Genomic DNA, 10,709 nt, shown 5'->3' with positions numbered 1-10,709 from the left:
AGAGAGAGAGAGAGAGAGAGAGAGAGAGAGAGAGAGAGAGAGAGAGAGAGAGAGAATGTGTGTGTGTGTGCGTGTGTGTGAGCTTCGAATAGCGGCAGAGTCGCGCGGTTCATTTTTATTTTTTCTGTCTCTGTCCTGCCCGCTGTCGCCGGTTTAAAATTAGCTTTTCGCTTGCTCTCTATATACTCCAAGTTGGACCGATGCGTTGCACCGTACTGGCCGAAACGAAGAAGACAGAGAGAGAGAGAGAGAGAAAAAAAAAGAAAGAGCAAGGAACGAAGAAGCAGGAAAAAAAAGGAGCATCTAGAAACGCAAGAGTAGGAACACAACGAGTAAGGATCCTCTTTCGGGATGCACCGTGCTCTTTTTTCTTTGAGTTTCTTTTTTCTTCTTTTCTATTCTTTTTTTTTTGTTTTTTGTTTTTTTTTTTTCTCTCTCTCTTAACGACGAATTGTCGCGCAGGCGTCGTTGAGGACTTGGGATATTACATTGGCGTAGTATAAATATGAAACATACGATATAACGACACAAGTTGAATACAAGTTACGTATCTAAGATACTACGCAAGACTAAGAGCCAATATTGAGAACGATTCTTCGATTCGAGTCGAAGTTTTTGTTCCAAAGGTTGAAACTTATCAACTGTGAGCGTACGAACGAAGCACAATCCAAAGGAACTGAAGATCAACGAAAATACGTACCTAGTTGTCAACTAGAGAGAGAGAGAGAAACAGATAGTACATATACAGGGTGATTCACGTAACTTACATATCTGAAGTTATGCGTCCACTGAAAAATTGTTTAATACAAAAGTTACATGGTTTCGAGGGAGAAAAAATATGGCGTGTGAATTCTTTGTGGGTTTCGAAATTTTCAAGGTCATATTTTTTTTTTTTTTTTTATTGGATCACATTTTTCTTGTTATGAATCGGAAGAATACTAAATTAAAGGTAAAGTAAAAAAAGTATTAAGCCACATTGATCTTAAACGTAATGATCAAGGAGATATTTTACATTTTATAATTTGATCATCAGTGTACACGGAGTGTTAATGTGAAAATGGTCCTAATGTTCTATGCAGTTTTTATTCTCGAGACAAATTATCTAAATAATCTCCTTGATCATTAGGTTTAAGACTAATATATATATATATATACTATCTATCTATTGTATTTACATATTATAGTTATATATATATTTGCAGTTTTCATTTTGGAGACAAATTATTGTAAAATATTTTTTTAACTATTAGGTCCAATTTATATTACTTTAGGATCAATGTATGTATATTGTATTTATATATTATAGTATTATATATATATATAGATAGATAGATAGATAGATAGATAGATAGATAGATAGTGTGTATACATATTGTATTTATATACTATACATTTACATACGTACATACATAAGTGTATTGAAAGTTGCATACAGCGATCGTTGGAATGAATTCGCGTTGGTAGTTGAAAGGAAGGTTGGAATTAGGAACGAGTTAAGACAACGTTCTCCGCGTGGGTTGCCCTTTTTTTTGGCATCCCTCGTGCCTGTTTCTGCAGACTTCTACGCTCGACGTTTCTATAGACAGATTTCTAGAGTTTTCGATTACGCGAATGTTAGTATGTAATCGACACGACTTTTGGCCCGACTTGGCGAATGTGCCCTTTAATAATACTCTCGTCGTCGTTATTCGTCAATCGCAGAAAAGTTAGATAACCTTTGTCGCTGAGGAAAGAAAGGTGAGTGAAAAGTGAAAATGAGAATATAATACGCGCGCGAACATGTACGAAAAAAAATATATATATATATATATATATATATATACACACCCGCTTGTGCAGAGAGTAAATATGCAATAAATATTTCGAAAAGAAATATGCTAATAATTCTTGACCACGCGTTGTGACTATTAATATATACAAATCGCAAACATAAGCTGTAAGCATTGAAGAAAATGTTATTTAATGTCAGTAGCTAAATAGTAGTAGTAGATGTGTAGTACTTGTAGTTTAGAACGTAGTTCTGTGACCACGAATAAATAAACGATGGAACGAGTATACATGACTTGCAAATAAAAGAGACCAAGTAAAAACCAAAGTTGGCAAAAAAAGAAAAAAAAAGAACTTTCTTTGGAATATATCCCAGACAACTTTCCTTTGCCTCCTCAAAGTTCTCGCAAACAACAGTTCATTCAAACAACCATTGTGCAAATTCTCTCTCTCTTCGTTGCATCATGCAGTCTTTCCATCCATCGATTTCATTAGTTTTGTCATTTGACTGTCGTTCGTTAGCATTGCGCTTGATATCATTGCAATATCACGTTTTTAAATATAAAATACGTCTTAACCCTCGAATAGCCAACGTAAATGAGCCGACACCGGGTCGCTTTTGACCCATAACTGAATTTTTACTACACTTGCTTTGCACCTAATTTTTTGGTACAGGATGTTGTCTAATAATGTTTGTAATATGGGGAGGAGAGGAGTTTGTTTAAAAAATGTAAAATTTTATAAACACATTTATAATTTTATTGCATGTTCTTTGCATATAAATCGTAATAAACATTTGACACATTTGGTACCATATTTGTTATCATTGCCTATATACGTATACAGCATCAAGTTCTGGGTCAACGGTGACCCGGTGTCGACTACGCGAGGGTTAAAGTACGTGGTCACGTGCAACTCACGACATCTTTTTCATAATTATCAGAATACGCTAATTTTCCCGAAATTTCGGAAACTTGGTGTACCGAGTTTCGTCACTGCAAAACTGTAAATCGAAATCTCATTCGATCGTTTCTAACATTGTGCCGTTTCGTTTCATCGGCACACAGTTATTCATTTTCGAGTAATCAGCTCGAGCACGATGAAAAATCGGCAGCATTCCGCGAGTGATTCCCGGAAGATCGTACTGCTGCGACGTTCTCGCGATTAACTCTTGCGCTGGAATGACGTGCCCCCCCTCGCGTCGAGAATTTTTTATTCCAAAATTGTCATATTGTCAGTTTTAAGTATATTTAAGTAAAACAAATAATAAATTTAATACTTCTCAATCATTTCTATTCAGTGATATATCAAAAAAAAAAAAAAAAAAAAAAAAAAAAGCGACGAATTATTGTATACAGTCACTCGTTACGGTCCGCAGTCAGTTGCCAGCGCAAGCGGTTAACGACAGATAGAAGGGATTGGCGACGATTGGGGTGTTTTTTTTGCTCCCTTTCGCGAATACCTACGATGTCCTTCGGAGGCGCAGCGAACTGTCGAGAAGGGGGTGGGTCGATCAGCGAACTCGACTCGACTCGGTGCGGCGCGGAACGAACGAACGAACGAACATTCCTTCGTGAATTTCACACAGGGTGTGGGGTGAATTTGATGAAACACCGGTTGCTCGTCTTTAAAGGGAAATTCCCTGCACCGACGACGGTGGCGGTGGTGGCAACGACGACGACGACGACGACGACGACGGCAGCGGCGGCGGTGGCTGGAGGGTGAGTCACCTTGTGTGTGCAGGGCCAGAACGAATCGTAGGAGCGGCGCGCGGTGCGACCGTGTTCCTGTCGGAGATGAGGTGCGACTGTTGCTACACGCGGTGTGTATGTGTGTGTATGTATGTGTGTGTGGTGTGGTGGGTGGTACAGGTGGGTGGTGGCAGGGCCGTGGCGGAAGGGGGTGCTCCCCGGGGGCTCTCTAGACTAGATCGATAATGCATCTCTTGGCGGGCGTAGTTCCTCTTAGTCAGCGGCGATCGCTCCTGCGGCCAGATATCCTACCCGCTTCTTCCCTTTTTCAACCAAGTGAGTACCAACTCGACGGCTCGACCTTTCCTCGTTCGACCGTGTTCTACGTACATGTACGTATTTACTACGTGTATTCCTACGGCTACGTTGTGTGCCACGCGTTACCCTTCTGTCTCCCACTTTTGTATCCTTCTGCTCCGTCCAGGTGTGGAGAAAAGAGAGCGAGTGACGTAAGGCGAAAAGCGTTTGTCAAACCGGTCGTCGTCGTTGTTGTAGTGTTTCTTTCTGTTTATTATCTTCGTTTATCGTCGTTCGACGATAACGATAACGATTTTCAATTTTTTAATTTACTTCCGTAGTGGATGGATCGCGTATCGTCGACGAGTTACGATCGAACGGACTGTGTCGTCTACGATCTTTCTGCGTTGACCTACGTCGACTGACGTTATTACGTGCATATATTCGACTGGTTAGACCATAGTTGTAGGACCAAATTAATTCCACTTGGTCAGTGATCCCCTTTGCCATCACCATCGACGCGCACAACGAGAAGTTGTGTTTTTCACTTTTCGGCTCGACAATTTTCACATAATTGAGGTGTGACTCGCACGAGTTTAACCCCTGGTGCGACCGAGCATACTCAGGTTGCTGACTACAACAATTCGTTTCATTGATTTAAATTTGTAGATGCGTGCAAAATACGCGGCGTAAAGTATAATTGTTCAGGAGCCGATTTTTTGAAGCTTTTGAACAAAACTACAATAACTAGTAAAAACTTTCGAGCTCTAGTCGCTAGAATTTTTCTCGCAAGTTTGAGACTGAAAATCAGCGACTTGGTAACCGAACGATTGTTGTTTAACATTGATTGATTGATTATCCGCAGAAGCTCTTCGACATGCAGTGATTCACGAACCGGATAATGTAGCGGAAAGCGAGGACTCTGAAGACGAATGGAACTATTACCGTGTTGAGCCGAACAAGGAGAAGGATTCTGCGAGCACGCGTGTCGACGAACCCGAGGAAACGAAAGGCGAAGTATCGGAGCCACCTGTCAAAGATATCGAGCCGAAAATCCAGCCGGAAGGTGTACAGGACATTAAATGCGACAACCGGAAAGAAGAGGAATCGCAGCCTAAGCTTATTGACACAGAGGTCAATTTTGAATTTTTGCATTTTTTTTCTTTGTTATATTTTTCTGTTGTCGATGAATTGATTCGTTGTTTGATCATCGATAGACCGCGGATTTTCATGCATTCGCAGAGCAAAATGTAAAACGTGTAAAATATCCAAAGCACGCTGCTTTTTACATTTGCCAATAATCGAGGCTATCTCTGCTATCTCTCCCTTCTGAATCAAATTCTCAAGAAACGCAAGTTTGCATAAAAATCCGCGCTCTAATTTACTCCGATTAAAAAATATTTGTTCATCCCTTTGTTCCCTTATTGACGCGTGCCAACGAAGCTTGATACTTTAATGAAGTTTAATTGTTTGGAAAATAGATTAGCACCGAGGACAGGACAGAAGAATCGGAAAGACCGAAGGATTGTTGCGCAGAGGAGCAAGACAGACTGAAGGATATGGATTTTCAATTGAATCCTGATGCGAAAGAGTTCGTTCCCGTGTCGCCGCAGTTCGTGGAAACGAGGATGAATCTGGTGGAGGATTATCCGGTCTCTGGCTCGCCTTTCAAACAAGTCCCGCAGATGGACGACATACAAGTACCGAGTCAGAGCGAATTCGAGAAGGAAGTGTGCCAGCGGCCGAGGGAGGTCGATACCGAGGAGAGCGAGTACCAAAATGGCGCCAATACGCCGCGTATCGACAACTACACGGACTTGATGTCCGATCAACAGAGAGCGAGCAACCTGTTGTCGGGGACCAACATGGACGATTCGGAGATCTCGTCGACGAAAGCTGAATTCGGAGACGAGTCGGCAATCAGCTTCTTAACAACCAGCGAATTCCACAGAACGGGTATCTCGACAATAGACGAGTCATTCTCGAGCTCTGAACGCGACTACGACATAGCCAAAGATCCGATGGCCATGTCCTTCACGCCCAGTGACTTCGAGGCGGCGTTCGACAAGGGCGTCGACTTGAATGCCGTTCACAATTTGAGCAACACCGATTTGGAGGATCAGAATGGCAGTATTGTGGACAGGGAAGAGGAGGAAGAGAAACAGCAGCAGCAGCAGGGAGAGCAGGAACTCGCGAGAGAATCGCCGAAAGTGGAAACCACCGCCGAGTCCAAGCAACTATCGGACAACGAGCAACTAGCAACTTCCGAGAAAACCGTCGATGAACTCGTGAATCTGTCTTCGCAACGAGAACACAGCGAAGATAATTTCATCGAGCACGCGGACGAAACGAAAGCTGAGACGAACACTGTCGCCGACCTTCTGGATCTCCAGCCAGAGTCTTCCCAATTGGAACAGGAAGAAATCGCGAAGTACGATCACTCTCCTTTGACGGACAATTATTCCGCGGGATTCGAGTCCGAGAAGGAACCTGTTTCCGTGGACACGAACGAACAGCCGTTGTCACCGTCGAGCATCGACATCGACGAGACGAAACCCATCGACGAAGCCAGCGAAGATGCTGCTCTTCCCGCGAGCGACCTCCAAAAGGAAGTTTGCTCGAACGAAGCTGACACGCCCTCGTCTCTGTCGCCGGTCCCCGATCCGATGGAGAGCGATTCGGGGCCAGCAATCGCGGAAAGCGCACAAGTTCAGTCTTCCAAGCCGCATGAACCTTTGCTACATCTGGACACGTCGCAACTCGTGGCTGATGATCGATACAACTTCCAGTCGTACGGCAACGTTGAGCTGATTTCTCATCAACGGTCTCCTTCCATGGAAGTGGCCGACGTTTGTCAAGCGTCACGTACGAAAGAAACTGTTGATCCTTATCAAGCGTATTCCACGGAGGCTGGCAACGCGTTCGAACTAGTTCAGCAGGATTTCGCGAGTGCGAACGCACAGTTCGATGAAAAGGAAGACGACAAGCTGATAGGCATGACATCGACGGTACAGCAGATGAATTTGCTCGATTTCACCGAAGAGCAAGATGCTCGCGTGAAATCGCCGCAGTTCCAAAGTGAATTGACGCCACCCCTTTCCCCCCAGAGACCCAAGGAACAACCTATCGACGATGTTATCTGTTCTTTTGTTCTCGAATCCTCCGTCGAAAGATCGAAAGATGTTGTAGAGGAGACGAACGTTACCGAGGAGGATGACAAAGCGGCAGAAGTGACGGAATCAGCGGAGGAACCGATGGAACCAGCGGTGCCAACGAAAACGATAGAACCAGTAGTGGATCAAGTTCAAGAACCTACTTTGAATCTGTCCGATTCTATGCAGGAATTCACAGGTTTGGAGAATCAGTTGAAACCTTTGGAGGAGGAGATTCTCAAGTCGAAAGTCGACGAACAACTCGAGAAAGAAGTGTCTCGAAAGGAAGAATCGGTAGACATCGTCGCGGAACCAGAGAAACTGTCAGAACATACGATCGAAGTAGAATGCAAGAATGAAGTTGAAGAACTTTTACCGGAGATCAATAAATCCGAAATTAAAGAGCCAGAAATTGTACAATTGAAATCGGAAGAGCCGCAAGAGCCGCAAGAGCCGCAAGAGATAGAAATTAAGAAAGCACAAGCTAAAGAATTGGAAGGCAAGGAGCTAGAAAATAAAGAATCAGAGATCAAAGAATCCGAAATCAAGGAATCGAAGGTAGAGGAGACGGTCCAGGTAGCGGAAAACAAAGCTGCGACAGCGGCTATAACCACTACGACGACACAGAGCAAAACAAAATCAAAGGTATCCGCCGCAAAACCAACGAAAACTACATCTTCAAAGGCAGCTGCGCCGAAATCGATGCCAACGTCCCCCTCGAAAGCTGCAGTTGCCGCGACGCGAACGTCGAAGAAACCGTCGACGACCACGCTTTCTCGTCCAAAAGACCTAGACGCTCCGAAAAGATCCACGGTTTCAACTACTGCGACAGTGGCCAGCAAACCAGCGATTTCAAAGGCCGCTTCAAAGACTACGACATCGACCACTGCAACGAAACCAATCACCAGAACCAGCGCCAGTAGTGTTTCTAAATCAAAACCTGCCGCCACGACGGCCTTGTCGAAAGCAACTCTCGCTGAGAAAAAACCTACCATGAACGGTGACGTGAAACCTCCGAGTAAATCAACTGCGACCAAACCTTCCAGCAAATCGTCGCAACCAGCGACCAAAAACACGCTAGTCAAAACATCTACTACGCGAATGTTGACCGGAACAACGACAACAACCGCGAAACCGAGACCAACTTCTGCTAGCACCACGACCGTCAAGTCTAGCACGACTTCAAAATCCAGCAGCAGCACCACAACCAACACTTCCAACATCGCTGCAACAACCAGCCCGAGACCCAAAACGGCTCCAGCCGTTGGAAGTAACGCGAGAACTCGTCTATCCGTCAGTAAGTCCCCGATGATTGATAAACAGGTGAAGGAAACAGCCAACAAACAAATATCCATGGGAAGAACAAGCACCGCTGCTTGCAAAACGTCACGTTTATCGAGTAACACTACTACGACCACCACCGTGAGACGCGTGTCCTCGTCAACCAAGACCACCACGGCTGCATCACCGACCAAGAGATCCACCACGGTAACGAAGGTTTCCAAGATCTCGTCAAGCGGAAAGACAACGGCCAACAACAAAGGAAAAGTCCTACAGAACGGCGTGTCCGAAAACGTCGAAATAAACACGATAATCGACGACGTACCGAAGAAAGACCTGTCACCTGTGGTTGCTCCGAACGACAACCAACTGATCATGAGTTCCGATTGAATTTGCGGCGAGCGAGACCGGTTTCGATCTTAGCTTTATGTCGATCGTACATCACGCACGTACTGATATAAAACGTTGTACTTTCTTTACCAAAAACGAAAAAACAAAAAAGAAAAAAAAAAAAGAAAAAAGAAACATCAGAAACATCCGCTAAAAAATGTAGTTTCTTAGGGAATATATAACGGACCCGGAAGGAGTTTTTACTATAATTAGCGTAAACTATAAAGTATAATATATTAATGTGTACATGTATCGATGAAATAATGAGTGTTTGTCTATATTGGCAAATGGAGAGAATGTAAAACGAGTGAAAGAGAGTGAGTGAAAGCGAGAGAGAAAGAGAAACAAGATGGGAGGGCGTAGGGGGGATGGAGGAGAGGAAAAACGTGTGTAAGAAATAATATACACTAAAAAGAAAAAGGAAAAGAAAAAGAAAAAATAAAATATACGCTATCGCTTTTGACTGCTTCGATCATGCTGAATGTGAGTGTGATGTCCCGCTGGTAGCAAAAGATTACGTATGTAATAAAATAAATCGGGATGTGCGCGGGTAGGGGGAGGATGGCAAAGATGGAGAAAGGAGAAATACGAACTAAGAAGCGCGGAAAAATATCGTACGTTTTTTTTTATTTTTTTTTTTTTATTTTTTTTTTATTTTTTTTTTTTTTTTTTCTGTAAATAAGTGGATACGTTCCCGAAAGCGGTCTCTGAGATATCGAACGGAGAAAGAATGTTCACTCGTGGTGCTGTAACTGGCCTGTAAAACACATTTGCACATTTGCAGCGCAGATTCATTACGTCGCCAACAGTTTAAAATTCGGGACCCGAAAAAGAGAGTTACGTCACGCTTGACCGTACGAGTCGGTTTCTTAATATATTCTTAACGTGAAAACACGAAGCTGAACGGTTTTTTATACTTTTTAATTTTATATATGCATTATACTTGATAAATAATTAATCATCGTACTTTTTATAGAGGAGAACTTACACATTTAACACATATGTATGTACAAATACGTACGCAGAAGACACATACACGTACATGCGAACACAGGCATATTCACACACACTCGAACGTACACGACACACAAACACACAAAAAACGTGAACGACAGATAATATATATTTATTTTTCTTTGTTTGTTCCTATTCCGAAGTTGAGTATACTGCGAGAGAATATTATAAACTCGTCATTCATTACTATTAACTCTTATGTATTCTCTATCCATCTATGTACAGCACTTCTATGAGTTAATGTGATATCTATTATATTAAATAAATTCAAACAGATACGAAACGAAACGATGCGAGTGATTATACGTTCAACAATACGTGTTCTTTATTACCACTAAACGAGTATGAATAAAGAAGTGAAAGAAATTTTCAACGCTATTTGTAACAGACCCACGGAATTTTTTTCTTTTTTTTTCTCTTGTGCGCACGTAACACATTCATTATAAATTTATGTCTGGCAATTAGTAGGAGGAACTTGTATTTTATTTTATGAAACGATAAAACTTGTTTTAAATAAATACAATGAAAAATCCATGAATAAGTATTAAAACTACATGCAGCGTTACAAGTTTCTAAATAAAAATTAAACCGAGGAGGAGTATAGTTGATTTTCATTCAAAATTCCGCAAAGTTATTTTAAAATTTGAAGAAAGGTCGCAATGGAAAGTGAAAAATGCAAATTTATGTTAAAAATAAATTTAATTCCCAGAATAACATAATTTTCTAATTAAATAAATAAGTAATTACTATATATAAATAAATAAGAATAATAATAAGATTTATTGTTGTCCTCGTCGCGTACTCTAGCTTTCCTTGTCTCGCGTAACGCGAGATTCGAGATATTTCTGTCCTTGTCTTGTAATATCGTGCTCCTTGTCAGATAGATGTAGGAACCGGAGTAGGTAAGGCAGGATTCTGCCCAAGGTTCATGTACAAGGAAAATATGTATAGGCTTTTTGCAGTATATATATATATAGTCTTTGGTTTATTTCTTCTAGCGAATATCACAAATGTTCAATTACAAATTTTAATACGGAGTTTCTTATCAGCAGTAGTAGTGGTAGTAGGCGAAACGAAAATAGCGAAAGTAGGCATTTCCTTCTTCGAAACTACCCTT

The 10,709-nt window shown here is 42.0% G+C and overlaps 1 protein-coding gene across 1 annotated transcript in view; it reads left to right on the top strand.

Moving 5' to 3' along the window:
* The window catches only part of LOC122535291 (serine-rich adhesin for platelets-like), a gene marked incomplete at its 5' end in the record, with an annotated part of 27,087 nt that extends 17,207 nt beyond the window's left edge, over nt 1–9,880 (top strand). Inside the window, 2 exons of the mRNA XM_043666705.1 lie at nt 4,621–4,889; nt 5,237–9,880. Of these exons, the coding sequence (XP_043522640.1) occupies nt 4,621–4,889; nt 5,237–8,578 (3,611 nt within the window). The remainder of the gene's footprint in view (nt 1–4,620; nt 4,890–5,236) is intronic.
* Nucleotides 9,881–10,709: the final 829 nt, after the last annotated feature.

Source organism: Frieseomelitta varia, unplaced genomic scaffold (assembly GCF_011392965.1).
Source record: "Frieseomelitta varia isolate USP_RPSP 00005682 unplaced genomic scaffold, Fvar_1.2 scaffold_694, whole genome shotgun sequence".
Lineage (NCBI taxonomy): Eukaryota > Metazoa > Arthropoda > Insecta > Hymenoptera > Apidae > Frieseomelitta > Frieseomelitta varia.
Note: the sequence above shows the minus strand (reverse complement) of the source record. Positions and strands in the feature narration are given on the sequence as shown.